Below are 19955 nucleotides of genomic sequence, written 5' to 3'. Positions count from 1 at the left end.
AGAATATTGCATCAAACATTGTTATATGTTTATAATTGGCTACTTGACAGTTGTAACAATAAAATATGAAAATGTCGGATATGGTAGTTTATCATTTAACGATAATTATCCAATAGTTGTTTATTAAGATCAGTTAAAAATATTTTATTTTTACAAAATAAGAATGCGTTTTTTTATCTGTGCATTACAAAGCCCGAAACACGGGCGACCATGATTGAACTTCGTGTGACATCACATTTCACAAAATAAACAAAAACTATCTGTCAGGTTTCAAGTGATACTGTTTGACAGTTTCTTTGTTTATTGAACTGTGACGTCACTGGGCAAAATGTCAGATGACCAACCATTTTTTACGCACGAAATTTAAACTAATTGAAGAAAAATGTGTTTTTTTTTCTATTATATAAAGCTTTTTAGAGAAAATAAAGTATTTTATGAGGTTTTATATATAGAAGCAATTGTAATTTTTAGCTTAACACATCTTTGGGGATTCGGGCCTGATGTTATGTTATGTTTCAAGACGCGAACACCGGTCATTGACCTTTCATTCGTAATGGGATATCGCATGTAGACGTTCTGTCCTTATAAGTGTTCTTTACGACGAGCAGTAAAAGTATATAAGATGATCGTCACCTGCAGCAGGAAGTTGGGAGGGTTGGAAGGCAGCACGGGCAGCGTCAGCAGGTTCCTGTAGTACTGCAGGCTGCTGGCGTGCTTGTAGAATGAGCTCAGCTTTTTAAACTGCTGCCGGAATCTGCATATAAAAGAGCGCTATCAGAGTTATTTTTTTCGTGTATAATGTAGGTAGTAACAAAAGGAAACTCCTTTAAGTCTATGGCTACAGAAAGAGCGAGACGGGGAGACCTCAAACCACCTAGTAGACGAATGTGGAGAAACCTGAAACCGATGATAGGTCTCAAAGATGATGTTTACCAGCGGAATACCTATCCACTCCTCGCCAGCTAAGTCCCATGTAACAGGGGGCGAGGCTATTGCCATTAACCGGGCACAAATCCAGGAAACCACGTGGTATCAATTATCTAATCTATGATCCAAAAATTCAAACTTATGAAATCGAATTCTGTGGTTCAGAGCCCGTGACACTGCAATGCAAGAAACGCGTTCTCCGAACAGGATCACGGATTGGACCCTTCAATGTAAAACCTTCAACTGACCTTTCCCGGTGTCCCGCCAGGGTGTCCGCTGGCAGAGACGCGTGCAGCCGGAACAGCAGCCTCACGTTACAGTCGTATATGTGGGAGGAGTCTTGCGCGCATGGAATCAATGCCGCTAGGCGACACTGCCCGCTTGCTGTCATTGAGTTGGCGCGTGCGTTGCCCAGGCTGTCGAACACTGAAAGAAAAATTTGGAAGTTGCGTTTTGGGGGGACTTTGGAAGGAGCCTACATTGAAAAACCTACTTATATATGAGATAACGAAGAGTTGGTTGGTTTAAAAACTATTTCTGTTGATGTTGGGGTTTGGAGAGACTTTTGAGCAAAGAAAGAAATATCTGGTTTAAAGTCGTAAGACCGAATGTACTTTTAAAATCCCATTGATTAACTATTCTGTCAGGAAATCACGGCCTTAGGAGGTTATACTAACCCGCTGCTTGTAAATTGAGGATATCCTCCATGTAGTCAAACAGCTCGACGCACAGCTGGAAGCTGAAACAAAAGGTCATATTATTATGAGAATGACAAGAACAGATATACAACCTCTGCGAAATAATTGGACAACTCGCGTCGATGACGTAATAATCATGTTCGCATCGTAAATAGTATAAGCTAACTTATGCGAACTAAATTATGTCTTAAAGTAACTTGTCGAATAAATGTCTTACTAGTTGTTGACGTCGTTCTCGGCGATGGCGTCGAGCTCGTCGACCGTCAGCTGCATGTTGCCAGGGAAGCGAGGGTTGCGTGCGTGAAACTTCAGTTTCGTCACCAACAGGCTGCCGTACAGGTGGATTAAGCGCCCGTATCCTTCGCGGAGGTGCACCTGACGAAGAACGTATCAGCGTTACAGGCATGTTTTGAAATACCACTTAATGTTACTGGCACGTGCATCGTGGGAGAAGCTTAACACTTCAGAGATCTGATTGGCGATCTGCCCTCGCTGCACAGCAACCGGATTTTCTGCGTTCAAAGTTTTCTTATCCCAATTTGACAATAATATGGTCTACACAGCGCCACAAATTATATTGAGGGCTTCCGCCAATAGCGACGTCTATCCGCTATAGCCTGTCAAATTGGATTTAGAAAACTTTAAACGTAGAATGATCACGCAACTAAAAATACCAAGCAGTTATTCGCTGACTTGTTGGAGTTAGTTACCCATAGCTTGCCGAGGTTTTCGATCATGCCGATGTGCCGCTGCGAGTCATCGAGGCAGGCCGGGTGCCCCTCCCGGAGCAGCTTGTGTGTCACGTGACAGAACTTCCACGCCACGATCCTGTTATCCTGAAGAGGCAGGCGCACCGCCACCATCTGTGTAGATATAAAATGTATTAGGCGATAAAACATTTATATCTGAAAAAGTAGTTACGTTATTTATGTGGAATGTACATAACAACATCGTTTATATGCTGTTGAAAGCCTACTAAGCGTAAGGTAGACTTGTTATCAATTTAATCTTCAGAAACTGTAGAATTTTAATAATATACAAATCAACCCCATTATCAACGCGATAAATAAATCAATGCTATTGTAATCATCTCATTTATCGCTTCGCGCCCCGCGTTACAGCTACTCAACCTAACCTACATATTTTCACCTTTCCCGTTCTGCTAAACTAAAGAGAGACAGTTATTGCTCTACCATAGAATAAGGAACAATACTACGTCTAGAACGGCAACTCTCCACTCCCCGTGAGCGGATCAGCAAGGTTTACCTCACCCCCCTCGGTTTTACTTTAGTCCTAATCTAATCGTTTGGGAATGAATAAATAAAATATCATGAATGTTTGAGTATTATGAAAGTTTCACGGCGCATTGGCGCTTCTGCACTGTAATGTCGTGAAATGTAAATAAATAAATAGTGTCAGACGTCACAAACACAGATGCGCGTGTACTATAAAGTCAATGTGTAGTGTCTGTATAAAATGAGGTTTATGGTATGAAGAGTTCAGCCCTACACAGGAACTTACCCAATACGTGACGGCGCTGCGCTCCTGGAAGGTGCCGATGATAGTGCTGCGGACATGCTTCTCCTTCACTGGCGTCTCGATCGAGTTGATAGCCTTGTTGATGGCCAGAGACTGAAAACATAAAATCTCCATTCAATATTTACTCTGCTTAATTTCATTTGTTGGTAATTTACAATGTGACTTTAAAATAAAAATTAAAATATCTTTATTTCAGACCCTAAGACGCATATACATAGAGTTAGTACAAAAGACTTACAAAAACTATGTTAGTAACACAATTTAAAAAGTAATTTTATTTTAATTCATATATCGCTTGTTCCCTCCGGCGGCACTAGGCACCAGCACATGCGCTTGTACCCAGTGCCTCAGGATGGAGCAATTGGGCTTATCAACGACTCTCAGGATGGTGTTGGCGCTCCCCCGCACCCTGCGCGTCAGTGAGGATTCGATCAGGGTGATTCTTTTGCGAAGAATTGTGTAAAAATCATCTGTTTGCGCGTAGGCAAACATAGCGGATGCGCTGCAGTAGCGAGGGAGCCCCAACAACATCCTGAAGCCGTTATTATATTGTACACGAAGAGCGTTGTAAGCCCTTTGCGTATAATTGACACACAGATTACACGAGGAAAAGGTCTAGCAAAAGGTCTTTAGACGGAACATGCGCGCCTAACAAATGCCTGTTCACACACACTAGCCTTGATTGTGAGACCAAGATTGTAATGCTAAATACCAGCCCGGTTAAGTATGTAGCATAGTTCGACAAATAGTAACCTCATAACCAGTGATCCATGTGTCTGCAAGTTTCTATGCGTCAGCGCACTTCAAAAGAATTACTATATCGATGTACTAGCATGAATTGGATCGTTTCTTCCACAATCAGAAACGTTTTCAATTCTTTCTACATAAACAGACAAAGCTTTTGTTGGCAGAATCTTGAAGTGGGCTATTGACCTTACAAGGTTCATATAGAAATTCAAATCGCACATACAGTGTTTAACATGTTTGACATTTGGAATATATCCAACTGCTTAAATGGAGCGTAAGGGTATTTGGGAAATAATAATACTTATAAAATGCAAATTTCTTGGCCATGCCTACATGTTTTGAGCGCTTTTTTTACTTTCTTTGTAAGTCTTTATATTTGCGCAGTTCATTTAAAAAATCCAACACCACGGAGCTTTAGGTATTTAATGCTATTACTGTGGCGTTTAGCTGGTTATTGGCCCCGATTCCTGCAGACATCTCTTAATTTTACTTTAAGTTATACCTGTCATTTTCTTATCCGCCGAAAAGGAAAGGGACGGATGATTGACAGCTCTTAATTTTAGGAAGAATGAGTAAATAAATGAATAACCCGGGCGAATTTTTAGACGGTTGTTTTAGATTTGTGCTTAAAATTGACGTGTGTTCCATAAATTTTATGCTTGTCGATTACCCGTCCCTTTCCTTTTCGGCGGATAAGAAAATGACAGATATAACCTAAAATAAAATTAGATGGTATTTACAGGAATTAGCACCAGTGTGACTTTCTCACGCTAGTTATGTAGGGGATATAGGCCACACTCGCTTTGCATAAGGTCAACAAACAACAGTCAGCGGACAACAAAGTGTAGGTCATTAGGTGTACTAAGTACTTGGGTATTTAGCGCAGCGACTGCATTGTGATAAGTAGTCTACAGCATTGTATTTATCATTATAATAGTCGGTCATCGGTCTAATAAAATAACCCGAAGAAGAGAAGTGAAGGCATACCGGATACCTTCTCATGTCGTGTGGGTTGTGTGTGTGGTGGTCAGCCTCCCTGGGCTGCTTTGATTTGTTCAAACAAATGTTATATTATCTGCCTCTACCTTCCCGATTATGGGCGAGAGAGTAATACCTACGTATGTAAAGTGTTAGTGTACTGTATTCAGTCATCATATCCATATTTTATAGGGAATACTGTAAATAATACAACGTCGACAACACTATGCGTTCAATGAATGAATAATGAATCATCGATACACGTGTTCAAGTTTACCCAGTGCAAGTTATATGTTTAAAAACAAGTTAAAAACAGCTTTTATGTTTCAATAGAAATAAAGATAGTTATGGAACTATCTTTATTTCTATTTATACACTCATTATGACTTATCTATGATATTGTGTCGGTAATAGTGAGTACGATAATGAATTATAATTGCAAGGTTTTAATCCTCATTCGAAGTTATATGTCGTTTTAATCACCAAGTATTATATGACAACTAGAGATAGGCCGATTGGGGGTTAATACCCAATCTACCCACCCGGGTATTCACCGGGTACATTGGGTATTTATTTACCGGGGTACGTGTCCATCTCTAATGACAACAAACTGTGCGCATTCAAGATTCTATGACTCTTATGAAATGTGTATTAAGTTAAGAGATATAGAGTTTTCTTTCTCGTATACTGATACGCTGTGTGAAATAGGGTTCGCTCCACAGACATCCTATAAACAAAACAGAGTCACATTCGCTAAGATTTTTTCTAAAAAACCGCCGAATCTTGTTGTAAATACGTATACATTCTTCTTCTTATATCGTGTGGGTTGTGAGGTGGAGTACTAACCTCATCAACCCTGGTGTCAGGGTTACTATTGAGCGGCCAAAGGCCCCTGACATGGCTCATGTAACGACTACTTACATCAGTAAGTAGTAACCGGGACCAACGGCTTAACCGGGACCAGTGCCTTGCGAAGCACGGATCATCTTACTTTTGGACAATCTGGTGATCAGCCAGTAATGTCCTAACCAAACTAGGGACCACAAAGTAATTTCTGTGATATGTCCCCACTGGGAATCGAACCCGGGTCCTCCGGATCGTGAGCCCAGCGCTCAACCACTGGACCACGGAGGTCGTATACATTAAGTTATGTAGATAGTATAAGTTCGTTCCCTCAAATTAAGATGTTAAAGTGCAATATCGGTTGTACGGTCGCGAGCATTAATATGTATACACTTTGGTACCATATCACATTATTTTTTTTGACAAATTGAACTGTAAGTCTCACTAAATGTCAAATATCTTAGTACGACAGAGTCCTAAAGTGTGTACATTATATTGCTCATGACTGTACATTGTCGTCATTTGTGATAAGATGCGCCGCGGATACTTTTTTACAGAGATTGGTTGTCTATTTGTTATACAACGTCTATGGATCGCCCAGCAAAATTAGCTGTAAATGTGACGAAGCATGCTTCACGTTTCCACCATGAATTCGGTTTGCCTTCCAGACAACGAGTTACAAAAACAAAAAGATTTGTGACAATTGATAAAACGCTCAGCCGATTGACTGCCGCAAGTTCACAACATAAGTTATTGCTGCATCCTGTTTATCATCAACTGCGGTTATCATGTCGTGCAATAGAAGACGTCGACGGTACACTATGCATCCTTCAACAATTTCAACATCTAAAGTGATAAATTGTCTGCTCTATGCTCTTCGATAAATGCTAGAATACCTAGAATGAAACTTATCACGAGCTCAGCGGTGAAGGAAAACATCTTGAGGAAACCTACATTCCCGAGAAATGAATTTTCAGAGGTATGTCACCTAACCTGTATTGGGCTCGTTTTCCCTTTGCGGGTTGGAAGGTCAGACAGGCAGTCGCTTCTGTAAAAACCGGACCTATCACATATTCAGGTTGGGTAAGCGGACCCTGTGAAAAACGAGATAATGCTAGGGAGATGGTTATGACCTAGAATAAAAGCTAGAATAATTAGGTACCTATTCCAAGACCATCAAGAGGGAACATAAATCAGAGATAAAAGAAGAACTTTAGCAGACTTTCGCTTATCACAGTTACTGTTTACTTGTGAAGTCGACTTTAGGATAGAGATCCTAATAGAATTCACATGACGAGTGGCGTCTTTCTAACAAAATATCTAATAAACCAAACTATCTAGTAGTAGTATCAGCGCTAGATGATGATGGTTTCATTGCTAGATGATAGATGACTCCTTCTAACTAGTTTATATTGCAATATAGTTGGCTTAAAGAGTAACATCCATCTCAACAGGAACAAACGAAACCCAAAAGTATTTTAAAGTCTATAATTTTATACAGCTATATCTCATAGTCTATTCAGTAAAGTTAGTAGTTTAGGCTTTATAAGGTAGCTTATCCTCTGAAAGGCTATTACCCGGTATTCACAGACAGCAACCATGAATTATTCAGAGGAATGGAAGTTGAAACTTTTCCAATAGCTATATGAACTCGATTGAAACGTGCTCTTGAATTGAATACGAAAACATCCAATAGTTTTTTACTATTTTATAAAAAAAGCAAACCATGACGTTTTAACTGGTTATAGTGAGACAAATATAAAAAAGCATAACTCTGCCTTTTAAACGCGCAGTCGAAAGATAAATCTAAAATAGATGTTTTTGATGGTGCACAAAATGGATGCACAAAAATAACTTGGTGAGTATTAGACTTAGTGACATCGTAACGAAAACTTTGAGGAATTTCAGGCCATGATTCTGAGTTGATATCTAGTGGAATTTTCCGTCGCAAAAGTATGGAACTGAAAATAATTAAAACACAAAATTTTCATCAAATCAAATCAAATATACTTTATTGCACAGAACTACATTTAAACAATCAGACATTAACACATGAATACAGTACAATTTGGGTGGCCTTATTGTTCTAGAGCAATTTCTTCCAGGCAACCACCAAAAGGAAATAAACATGAATTTCATGAATTTTCCGGCAGGTATTCCACTTCATATCAACTCAGAATCATGGTCTGAATCATCCTCCTCAGTATTCGTTATGACGCCACTAACACCCTGTATAATACACAAGTACATAACCGACGAAATAGGAAGTAATTTAACTGTACTGTATAAAACCAAATCAAAAAGGTAACAGTTTCTGAATAATCACTTACTTACGGAGAAGAAAAAAGCTTACTTTTTTCAATTCTGTAAAATAACTATAATCGTAAGATATACTAATAAAAAAGATTGCTTAGATTTACACACTGATGGAAAACAGTCTTGCCAAGTTTTGGTTTGTGTGTCTTATTAAATTAATAGCCAAGGTTTTCAAGCCAAGTATTTAAGTTTATATTCGACATAATCCGAGAAGCAGTTACTCAGATTTATCGTTCTTCCAAGTTCCAAGTTAAAACGGCTTTTGTATTTTTTGCTTGGCGCGCGCCTTCGTCTCTCTGGCAAACGATCTCTTTGTGTTTGAGCGAGGGATTGCAAAAGGAAAAGAAGAACGCAGCCGGGAATACTGAGGAATGCTTTTGGCTTCAGCTTCTGAATTTTTTCGACGTATATTATTGTTTTACACGCTTATTACTTTTCTTGCAGTTGCAGTTTTCACTACAGTTGGGTCGACCGTTATAAACGGCGATACGGCTCACGACCTATCTGAGCATTGGTTGGTTCAAAAGCTCGGTGACGAGTGGGTACACAGATCATTTTACGATGGATGTACCACTGACTACCCTATTAGAATTAGTCGTGAGCTTATGTAATGTTATTACTTTTCTTTATGGGTTAAAGACTAGAATAGGTACATACATAAACAGCCTATATACGTCCCACTGCTGGGCACAGGCCTCCCCTCAAACAACTGGAGGGACCACGCTTCTCCACTGCGGGTTGGTGGAGGTGTTTTTACGGCTAATAGCCGGGACCAACGGCTTAACGTGCCCTCCGAAGCACGGAATCATCTTACTTTTTCGGACAATCAGGTGATTCAAACCTGAAAAGTCCTTACCAAACAAAGGACAGTGTCATAAAGTGATTTCGACAATGTCCCCATCGGGAATCGAACCCGGACCTCCAGATCGTGAACCTAACGCTCTAACCACTAGACTACGGAGGCTACAATAGGTGTTCGAGAATAAGATATTAGAACTTATATATTTGCTTAATCAACCAGACAAACGAATGAATAGGTTCAATCAAATAGATCGAGCGAGGTCAGTAATTAAGAATACGCAAAAACATCTGTGCATTCATTTATACAACGTAATCATTGTGTGCGTAGCGTTATTACAGTCTTCAGTATTCAAAAGGAGCAAGTGCGTGTATAGCAAAAGTAGTTTGTAGATTATAAAGATTAAAAGGATTGTAAAGAACTTCACAGTTTAAAGTTTTCATATTAGTCTTCCAGAACTAAAACTTTTTAGACTATGTTGGTCGGGTTAGGTGGCAACTCGACACAAAATATTATACAAACTACTATCACGATCGTGTACCAGTTGACACTTAAGCCGGAGTTATGTGGTTGACTCGCACGAATCTCTCGATAGATAGATGATAATTAAAAAATGCTCAACCTACTTTACAACACATATATTTTGTCACATACTCAGTTGACTGACTCCTATGGCGGAGGTGACGAATAAAAAACATAAAACGAGTTCAGATGCTGATCTTTCCGGGCATGTCTTCAAAATCGACAGAGGGACCCTTTCTTACCATCACTTGACACCATATGACCTTAAATTATATTTCATATTTCAACGGAAATCAAAATCCCGGTGGGACATATCACGAAAATCACTTCGTGATCCCTAGTTTGGTTAGGTTAGAAAGTAAGTTAAACTGTTGGTCGCGGTTACTACTTACTGATGTAAGTAAACAGTCGTTACATGAGCCATTTGGCGGCTCAATAGTAACCCTGACACAAGGGTTGAAGGGGTTGGTAATCCACATCACAACCCACACGATAGAAGAAGAAGAATTATATTTCTTCACATATTCAAGTCTATCAAATGTGCTTAATAGCTTATGTATGTTAATATCCAACTTACCAGCTGGTAGAAGCGTTTGTCGTTTGTTGACATCGCCATAGCGTGTTAGTGCAGAGCAGCGGCGGCATGCATTAGATTAGTGCCGTATGTGACGCTGAAACAGTGCGCCGCACACTTAGATGGTGTTAGTGATCAAACACGGATAGTGATATAGTGTTACACTTTGTTAATAATAAGTAATAAAGGTCTGTTGGGCTGCGAATGGCGAATTTTCGCAGCGATAGAGTCACGCATTTTGCACAAAAGGAACATACAATACAAGAGTTACAATTAAACTGATAGTGTAGGCGGTCTTATTGGTAAGGTAGCAATATTATGCAAGAAATATTTTTCTTCCTTTTTATTTTTTGCACTTATTGAAATCTGGCCATGTGTATAAAACTTAAGTTATCATATGTTTCTGACGCGCATCTCGCATTTTTACGTCATACAATTATAAATTATTATCCGAAACAGCTGCCGCTAAAAAGTCGCCATTTGTTGCAGGTGTAACAGAACCCAGAGTTAAAAATCCTCATGCAGTGAGGAAATGTGTTCAAAATTGACTTCCCTTTTATTATTAACATATCTAAGGAATATAAATGCAAAAGGAAAACATTAGAACGTAAAATCGCATGCAAACTCAACATTGTCTTCGCTGATGAGTTATTGTTCTGCGTTATTTAAACAGAATTGTTCAATTACGTCATAAACGAAATGAATAATAAAGTGTGTACGCAAACATGAACACGAACATAGCAAATATGAACACCGATAACAAATTTGGATCGTATAACCCGTGCAAACTAGATATACGTACATACTTCGCTTTAAGGGGGTAGCTTACTAGGTAGGTGTTTAGTTAATTCGCACGGGTTATAATGTGGTGGCAAAACGACCTCTTAATATCTGGCCGGCGAGTTTACAATTATCATATTTTTTGTAGTCAACTCGCCTGATTGGTGTCTTGAGACTGAGCCAGTTTACCCCGAACGAAGGTTGAAGGGGTAATTTGGTAAACTGACCCAGTCTCGTTAAATTCAGGCGAGTTGACTACAAACTCACGTGGAACGTGTAAACTCGTGGGCGACTTGCCACCTTGTGCAAACAACATTCAATAGAAATCATAGAACAACACGGACCACCACGGAGAAATGGACTGCCGAAAACTATGTTCGATGTTCAAACTTTGTCACATATCATGCGACGTGGTAGATTCGAATAAAAGTGCGTAGGTACATAGCTACTTGCAATTAACTTTCCCTTCAACAATTATGTGAATTTGATTAAAGTTACGAATTCATGCAAGTGTTACCAAAAAAGAAGTATTAAAAATCTGCAATTACCTGAAACAAAAATACATTACCGTTAGTATAATTGACAAAGAGTAGACACGGTTAATGGTTTTGTCCAGCAGATAAATGTCCTGGGACAAATGTAACTGTCTAACTAGTATTTCTGTGTAGTTCCTATTACACTCCTTCAATTTCTTAACATGCGTTCTTACAGAATTTCAGATTGTTATATTTCTAAACGTCTCCGCTTCTCTTCAGTAGGAGAGTGAGCCGTATCATAGTCGAGCCAACTATGTTAGTGAAAACTGCACGTAAGATAAATTAATCTCATTGGGTGCAAATCTGGTACCGGGATTCGAACCGGTGATATCCGATTAAGAAGCAAATAGAAGACGAAATACAATAAATCTGCATCAAAGTCAATGCTATTGCGAAATACGGCTTCAGTTGGCAGGTGAAACTGTAAGCGGCTTGAGCAAGGATTACCGACCGACGACGCAATCAGGTCAGTCGTTACGTCACACTTGAAACAATATTATAATCATAAGGTACTTATACTACTACAAGTAAAAACTAAAACTGAATGACCAAGATCTTAGAATTGATCATTTCAGGATGTGTTCGACAATTTTGTTTTTTCTATAAGTTTTCAATAAGTGGCCATATCATGAAGTAATCATGCAGATGCTCATATCGTTAAACGGTTTGTGTTCATTGATCTGCCCAAACTACATCATGATGTGGCCAACGAATGATATTCTATTTCATATTAATTATTATATTTTTTTTATTTTCTATTGAACTGCACTGCTTTGGGAATAAAGTTATTCTATTCTATACTATTTCATGAAATGACCAATTCTAAGATCCGGCCACGACATATCTGTCATTCGTACTCTCTGTAAAACAAACGAAATACCTGTTTCTAAAAAAAGCGAATAACAAAAGCTTTGCTGAACATAAGTACTATATTATAATTGTAAATGCGGGGTTATTCAACACTTATCTATTGTACGTCGTTTTACATTGTGACTCATGTAGTGTTAAAACTAGATAACGGATTAGGCGGAAAAACATTGTCATCCATCACAACCACACCAATATTAACACATAACCATTCCTTTGTCTAGAGCGCAGTCGGATAAAAACGGCAGGAATATTAAACTAAGCGATTTAATACCCTTTCAACTTCAAAATGTCAGCCCTATTAATATCTTGAGCTAAATATTAGATAAATCCTGTTTACCCGCTATAAAATGTGTTCATACCGTAATTATTTATAAAGATTTACACAGCTTTCTCAAGACATGATTATTTGTCGACTAAAAAGGAACCAGATAATTACTTCCTCCTTTGTTGCTTTTAAACCAACATTGTTGGATGACAAAACAAGGATTTGATACAAACGATTGAGAACAGCGTTTTTAATATCTTTAATTTAATAAAGCGTAGGCGCTACAATATACATTGAATCTGAAAAGTTCCACAGCGGACAAGTTCCAAACAAACAAACCAAATCAAGAAATGTTACATTGATTTTTAGATTCGTCAAAATAGGTATACCTATTATAATCCAACTCATAAAGGTCTCTACTCTCTACCTACGTACTCTATGATTCATAGATTTTTAAGTCTAAGTGGCTTTTTTTATTAAGCTTATATTATTATTAGGATATAGTTTAAACTCTATATATCTCGATATATTCTCTCTCTGCCTCATCCATCAGATTTTTCGTTTGGTGTCAAAGCCCGGAACCTTCCGCGTGGGATCTCGAATAAGGTCCGAAAATGTACCGTCGAACATGTTCCATTCCAACCTCCACACTGAGTTAAGTTCAGCTTTCAATAGTTTCACTATTTTAAGCAAACCAACGTAACGTATTCGAATTAAGACAAAACAGACTACGATCTAGAACATACCAAAGACAAATAAACAGTATAGAGGTAGAAACGTTCTGTACTTTACATACATAAACATAAACAACATAGATATAAAACAGTCGGTTAGTGTGTTACGTCATCATCCCCTATGTATAATGCTGACTACACCCCAACGATGCACACGGCACTAATATATGACGCCATTGATGGCCTAGATTATTTCGCAATAGAAACTGGAAACTGCTGAAGCAGCGGCGCATCGGAAGCGCGTGTGACCTCGAAGACGAGCCCTGGGAACCACTTTGACACACGCATCGGTCGGGTCGAGTTGTGGATTAGTATTAAGTTAATTAAGTAAAACAGTGTATTTTTTCTATCTTGAAGAAATTCCAATAAATTAATTTGTAGAAATTTCGGTTTTTTTTACATCCTTCGACTGTCGCTTTCGTAATTGGCGCAGTCGGTAGGATACTCGCGGGCTGGTTCGTGAACTACGCATTCTTCCGGACATCGAAGACACGTCGCTACATCCGCGGACCACCTGGAGGCTTTCAAGTCCAGTTCGAGTATCCTGAACCTACGGGAGCTGCACAGCCAGGAGGAGTATCCAGAAATTGATACTGCAGAGAAACCGAGATGTATATGTGAGTTACTGAATATATTTCTTATTCGTGTTGCTCTGTTAGTTCCTAGTTCCTTTCCAAAATTTTTCGTAACGTAAAATCAACGCCGAGCGACTCTGCAATCAGGCAGGCTCGCAGGCAACGTAACGTAGATTTAGGTAGAATTATAGATAGCCCTGATTTAGGTAATATTTTAGAGGATATTTTTGAAACGAAAGTAAATATGTCTCACGACCCTGATGTAATTTATAAGGCACTTCGCCCTGTCCCCGAATTTGACGGGAACCCTAACGTTCTCGTTAGATTTATAAAATTATGTGACGCACTGGTAGTAAGTTACATGTCAACTGCTCAGGGCAGTGAATTAGGAAACTTATGTCTAATTAACGGCATCTTGAATAAGATAACTGGACCTGCTGCGACGATTATAAATTCAAATGGTGTACCAGACAACTGGCAAGGTATCCGTGATGCTTTAATCAACAACTTTGCTGACCAAAGGGACGAGACAGCTCTTTACAATGATCTGTCACTCGCTATGCAAGGCTCTAAATCTCCTCAAGAATTCTATAACCATTGCCAGACTTTATATAGCACCATAATGACATATGTGACATTGAATGAAACCTTATCCACCACTATCGAGGCTAAACGTCAGCTTTACAAGAAGCTTACGTTACAGGCTTTTGTGCGAGGACTAAAAGACCCTCTAGGGTCTAGGATCAGGTGCATGAGACCTCCTACTATTGAGAAGGCCTTGGAATTCGTACAAGAGGAACTAAACGCCCTCTATCTCCAACAGCGTAACGATTCGCTACCTAAAGCTCAATTACAGGGTAAACCAACCCCTACCTTTTTACCACCGGTACCTGTACCAGTACATAAACCATTTAATATGCCACCGCAGCCATTCAAATTTTACTCTCCCCCTCAGCAGCATATCAGATTCAACCCACAGCCTCAGAATCCCTTACCTGGACCTTCACGCACGCAGCAAATGTTCCGTGCGTTGCCACCCAACTATAACCCACGCAGTAACGTATTCCGTTTACCGCAAAGGAATCCAGTTCCCACGCCTATGAGTGGTGTCCAACATTTTACACCAAGAAACCTACCTTTGACAGGACATGACTGGAGGAGACACGGGAATCCACCCCCAACAAACTACTTCAAGACTCGTGAAGTAAATGTTAATGAGTGTGCGACCGACTATGATAACTACTACTACTATCCAGATTACTATAGTGACATGACTTACCAGCCGACTTATGACAATGACTATTATAATAGCTATCAAAATTACACTCAGTATGACGATAACTATAACTTACCGTGTCTGTACGAAGAGACATCCCCAGCTGACGTTACTGTACTTACCGATGAGAAAGACGAAACAACCACCCCCTCTGTAGGTGAAAATTTTCAGGAAACCCCGAATACAAAAAGACTAAAATAGAGGTTAATTTGCAAACACAGCGTCAATTACCCTTTATACAGATTTCAAATCCACCTTTGAAACTGTTAATTGACACCGGGGCTAATCAATCATTCATAAGCCCGGAAGCTGTAAAAAAATACTATCCCCACTTGCCACTTAACCATGACCCCTTTGAAGTGACTAATGTGCATGCGACATCTAGAAATAATTACTCAATAACTATACCTTGCTTTCCAGAGTTAAACGACAAAAATGAAATTAAACTGTTCATATATCATTTTCATAATTTTTTCGACGGTCTAATCGGGCTTGACCTATTAACGGATTGGGAAGCTAAGATCGATTTAAAATCACTATCCTTAGCAACTAAACATGCCGTAAATCCAATCAATGTACATAATTCGCGCAATACAAATTTGTATGAAAACATTATACCGGCACAAAGTACAAAATTAATAAAAATACCTATCCATACCTCGGATGGCGATGCATACATTCCGAGACAGATCATATGTAGTTGTATTATTCATGAATGCTTGACAACAGTAAGTAACAATCGTGGAATATTAGAAGTCGAGAATCCGACACCTAATGACGTTATCTTTTCCCTAGACAGGCCCGCACAGGCAGAGTTATACAATATCGAGTGCACGCGTACTGACCGCGCCCATAATGATCGCGCGAAACGTGTATTAGAACGATTACGTACGGATCATATGAACGCAGAGGCAAAAGCGAACCTGGAATCTTTATGTTCGCAGTATGCAGACGTGTTTTATCTGGAAGGTGAACCCCTTACATTCACTAATCAAATTAAGCATAGTATAAAAACCACCGATGAAGTTCCTATCTATACAAAAACTTATAGATATCCGTATGTACACAGGCAAGAAGTTAGGGAACAAATAGACAAAATGTTGGAACAGGGTATCATTAGACCTTCCCGCTCCGCGTGGAGCTCACCAATCTGGATTGTGCCGAAGAAAGCTGACGCCTCTGGTAAAACTAAATGGCGACTCGTTATAGACTTCCGTAAGTTAAACGAGAAAACCCTGGATGACAAGTATCCCATACCCAACATAACAGACGTGTTGGACAAGCTGGGACGGTGTCAATATTTCACCACCTTGGACTTAGCCAGTGGGTTTTATCAGGTTGAGATGGAAACATCAGATGGATCCATCCCAAAAACAGCTTTCAATGTCGAAAACGGACATTACGAATTTTTACGCATGCCAATGGGACTCAAAAATAGTCCATCAACGTTTCAACGTGTCATGGACAATGTTCTCAAAGAATTGCAAAATACTGTATGTCTCGTTTACCTCGACGATATTATAGTCTTCAGCGCTTCACTACAGGAGCACATGGTAAATCTGGGTAAAGTCTTTCAAAAACTTCGTGAATCTAATTTTAAGATTCAGATGGACAAGTCTGAATTTCTTAAATTAGAAACACCATATCTCGGGCATATTATCAGTGGAGAAGGCATCAAGCCTAACCCAGATAAAATAGCCGCCATACAAAAATACCCTATTCCGAAGACAACCAAAGAAATTAAAAGTTTTCTAGGGTTGTTAGGATATTATCGCCGTTTTATTCCGGACTTGTCTAAAATCACCAAACCTATGACATCTATGCTCAAAAAGGGTGTAAAAATAAAACTTACCCCTGAATACGTTCAGAGTTTTGAGCACTGCAAAACACTGTTAACTAACGATCCGATTTTACAATACCCGGATTTCTCTAAGGAGTTTATCCTGACCACTGACGCATCGAACATCGCGTTAGGAGCTGTTTTATCACAAGGTACGATAGGCGCGGACAAACCAGTAGCCTACGCGTCGAGAACTTTGAACGATAGTGAAATAAATTATTCCACTATCGAAAAAGAACTCTTAGCTATCGTTTGGGCTACTAAATACTTCAGGCCGTACCTATTTGGCCGAAAGTTTAAAATAGTAACGGATCATAAACCGTTACAATGGCTCGTTAATATTAAAGAACCCAATTCACGGTTAACGAGATGGCGTTTAAAACTGTCGGAATACGACTACACCGTGGTGTATAAGAAAGGGAAACATAATGTAAATGCAGATGCTTTATCCCGCGTCGAATTACACAACGAAGAGACTAGTTCCATGGACGTGAACCCTTCTGAGAGGCCGCCCTCTCCATCTGGCTCTCGAACACTCACTGCCCATACGTCTCAGGAGAACCCAATCCTCGAGGTTCCTATTAGTGAAGATCCTTTAAATAAATTTCAACGACAACTAGTGTTGTCAGTAGTCGATGACGTCAAGCGTCGCCCAGCCGTTTCAAAACCTTTTGAAACACATACGCGTACCGTGGTCCAAATTTCACATACAGATTTAGAAAATGACGTTGTTAACGCCATTAAGGAATACATCAACCCAAAAGTAAAAACTGGCCTATTGATAACACCTCCCCTAGCAATGTACTCTATAATTCCCATTATCCAAAATAAATTCCGTAGTTCCGCCATGAATTTAGTGTTGAGTAAATCAGAATTAGAAAATGTAAAGGAGTACCTTAGGCAGCAGGAAATAATTAGGAATTACCACGACGGCAAGACGAACCACCGCGGAATAAACGAAACTTATTTGGCATTATCAAAACGTTATTACTGGCCTAAAATGAAGGACCAAATTTCAAAATTTATTAACGATTGTACGGTGTGTGGTCAAGGTAAGTATGATCGCAACCCCATCAAGCAAAGGTTTAATATCGTTCCTCCAGCCACCAAGCCATTTGAAATTGTACATGTGGACCTTCTCACTATCGAAAGTGAGAAATATCTAACTATCGTAGATGTGTTTTCCAAATACGGCCAAGCGTACCATCTACGTGATGGCACAGCCCTAAGTGTAATACAAGGGTTACTCCACTATGGTACTCACCATGGGTTACCTCTCAATATTGTTAGTGATAACGGCCCTGAATTCACGAATCAGATGTTCATCGAATTTTTAAAAGTACATAACATAGATCACCATAAAACACTTCCCCACTGTCCAAATGATAACGGAATCGTCGAACGCTTTCACTCCACCCTACTGGAACATCTAAGGTTGTTACGTCTAAAACAGAAAAATGAACCCGTCGTAAACTTAATGCCTTACGCAGTTATAGCATACAATGGATCTATACATAGTTTTACTAAATGTAGACCTTGTGACCTTATACGCGGCCATCTCGATCCTCGAGATCCCGTAAGCATAAATTTAACAAATCATTTACTTCAACAGTATATAGAATCGCACAGAAATCAGATGAAAGAGGTTTATAACATAATAAATGAGTCTTCTCTTCATGATCGTACAAATCTTATAGAGAACAGGAATAAGGACCGTGAGGACGAGGAGCAGTACCACCCTGATCAGCAAGTCTTCATTAAGAACCCGGTAGCAAGTCGCCAAAAACTAGCGCCTCGTTACACACAGGATAAAGTCTTGGCCGACTTACCAATTCATATTTACACTTCCAAAAAAAGAGGTCCTGTTGCTAAGTCGCGCTTAAAACGCGCCCCTAAATCTAGTAAATTGTTACAGGTTTCTGGTGATGATAGCTGTCCAGTGGGTTCGAGCGACAAAGGACATAAGACTTGAAAATCTAGATGACGGACCGGGACTCTTACCTTTTAAACTAGGACCGACAAGACTTATTTCCCATTACCACACATTTGTGCAATATGTACAAATCAACGACATTAAAGACAAAATTGACATGATAAAACTACAAATACGCGACTTTGAGACTAAACTACCGAATGACACGTATACTCTTTACGAACTACAGATAAATTATCTCTCAGAAAAACTGGATAATGTTATAGAACATTTGAGAAGTCTAGAACCCAACCGCGTTAAAAGAGGATTAATCGATGGCTTAGGCTCAGTTATAAAAAGCATTACAGGTAACCTTGATTATTCCGATGCCGTAAGATATAATGAATTAATTAAAGTTTTACAAGCAAATGAAAACAAAATCATAACTGAACTCGATAATCATGTTAGTTTGTCTAAGGAATGGATGTCGCAACATTATGAGGTAATGTCGCAACTAGCAGAGAATCAAAAACAAATTAATTCCACACTTGAGCTTTTACTAAATTCCGAATCATATAGAGAAAGCAGCTTAATTAAATATGCTAAGTTTTATCAATTACTTACTATAATTAGCGAAAACACTGAACATTTAGTTAAGGAATTATCTAGGATAGAAAACATGTTAGCATTTATACAAGCATCTAGTACTCATCATTCTATGTTAAGTACAGTTGTCTTAAAAAATATGATTAATAAGCTTAGGTTATTATACGGACGAGATAGGATATTAAACTTAGAGATTAGAAATTATTATAATATAATAAAACCAGGGTCGTATTACGTAGGAAATCAATTAGTTATACTTTTCAAAATTCCTATATTAGATATAAATACTTACGATCTATATAAATTAGCGTTAGCACCCAATAGAAATCATCAAGTCATCATACCCCCCTACCCTTACATAGCAACCGAAGGGAAATTATTCATGTACATAGAGGCTGAATGCCCGAAGGTTGAGGAGTTATACCTCTGTACAGAAAATCTCAATCATCAAATCAGAAAGCACGATGACTGTGTCCATACTTTAATCACCAACCAGTCTATTAGCAGCTTTTGCGAACCGACCACTATCGAGCTGAAGAGAGAAGCCATGGAACAGCTGGATGACAGAAGCTACATCGTGTCCTTCCCAAACCTCACAAGAACCCAACTTACCTGTGA

The 19955-nt window shown here is 39.1% G+C and overlaps 1 protein-coding gene across 6 annotated transcripts in view; it reads right to left on the bottom strand.

The window, feature by feature from the left end:
• The window catches only part of LOC126371825 (huntingtin-interacting protein 1), a 58455-nt gene that overhangs the window by 10446 nt on the left and 28054 nt on the right, over positions 1-19955 (bottom strand). For 4 of the 6 annotated variants that reach the window (XM_050017189.1, XM_050017192.1, XM_050017194.1 and 1 more), the window contains exons 2-7: positions 3147-3257; positions 2336-2488; positions 1843-2000; positions 1605-1666; positions 1176-1353; positions 634-754 (exon numbers count right to left, since the gene is read on the bottom strand). In XM_050017189.1, the coding sequence (XP_049873146.1) occupies positions 634-754; positions 1176-1353; positions 1605-1666; positions 1843-2000; positions 2336-2488; positions 3147-3257 (783 nt within the window). Of the gene's footprint in view, positions 1-633; positions 755-1175; positions 1354-1604; positions 1667-1842; positions 2001-2335; positions 2489-3146; positions 3258-9946; positions 10041-19955 lie in introns of all 6 variants that reach the window. The other 2 variants (XM_050017190.1, XM_050017191.1) reach the window with 1 other exon arrangement.

This window comes from Pectinophora gossypiella, chromosome 13 (genome assembly GCF_024362695.1).
Source record: "Pectinophora gossypiella chromosome 13, ilPecGoss1.1, whole genome shotgun sequence".
Taxonomy (NCBI): Eukaryota; Metazoa; Arthropoda; class Insecta; order Lepidoptera; family Gelechiidae; genus Pectinophora; species Pectinophora gossypiella.
The sequence above is the reverse complement of the archived record's forward strand: the minus strand, read 5'-3'. Positions and strand labels throughout refer to the sequence as shown.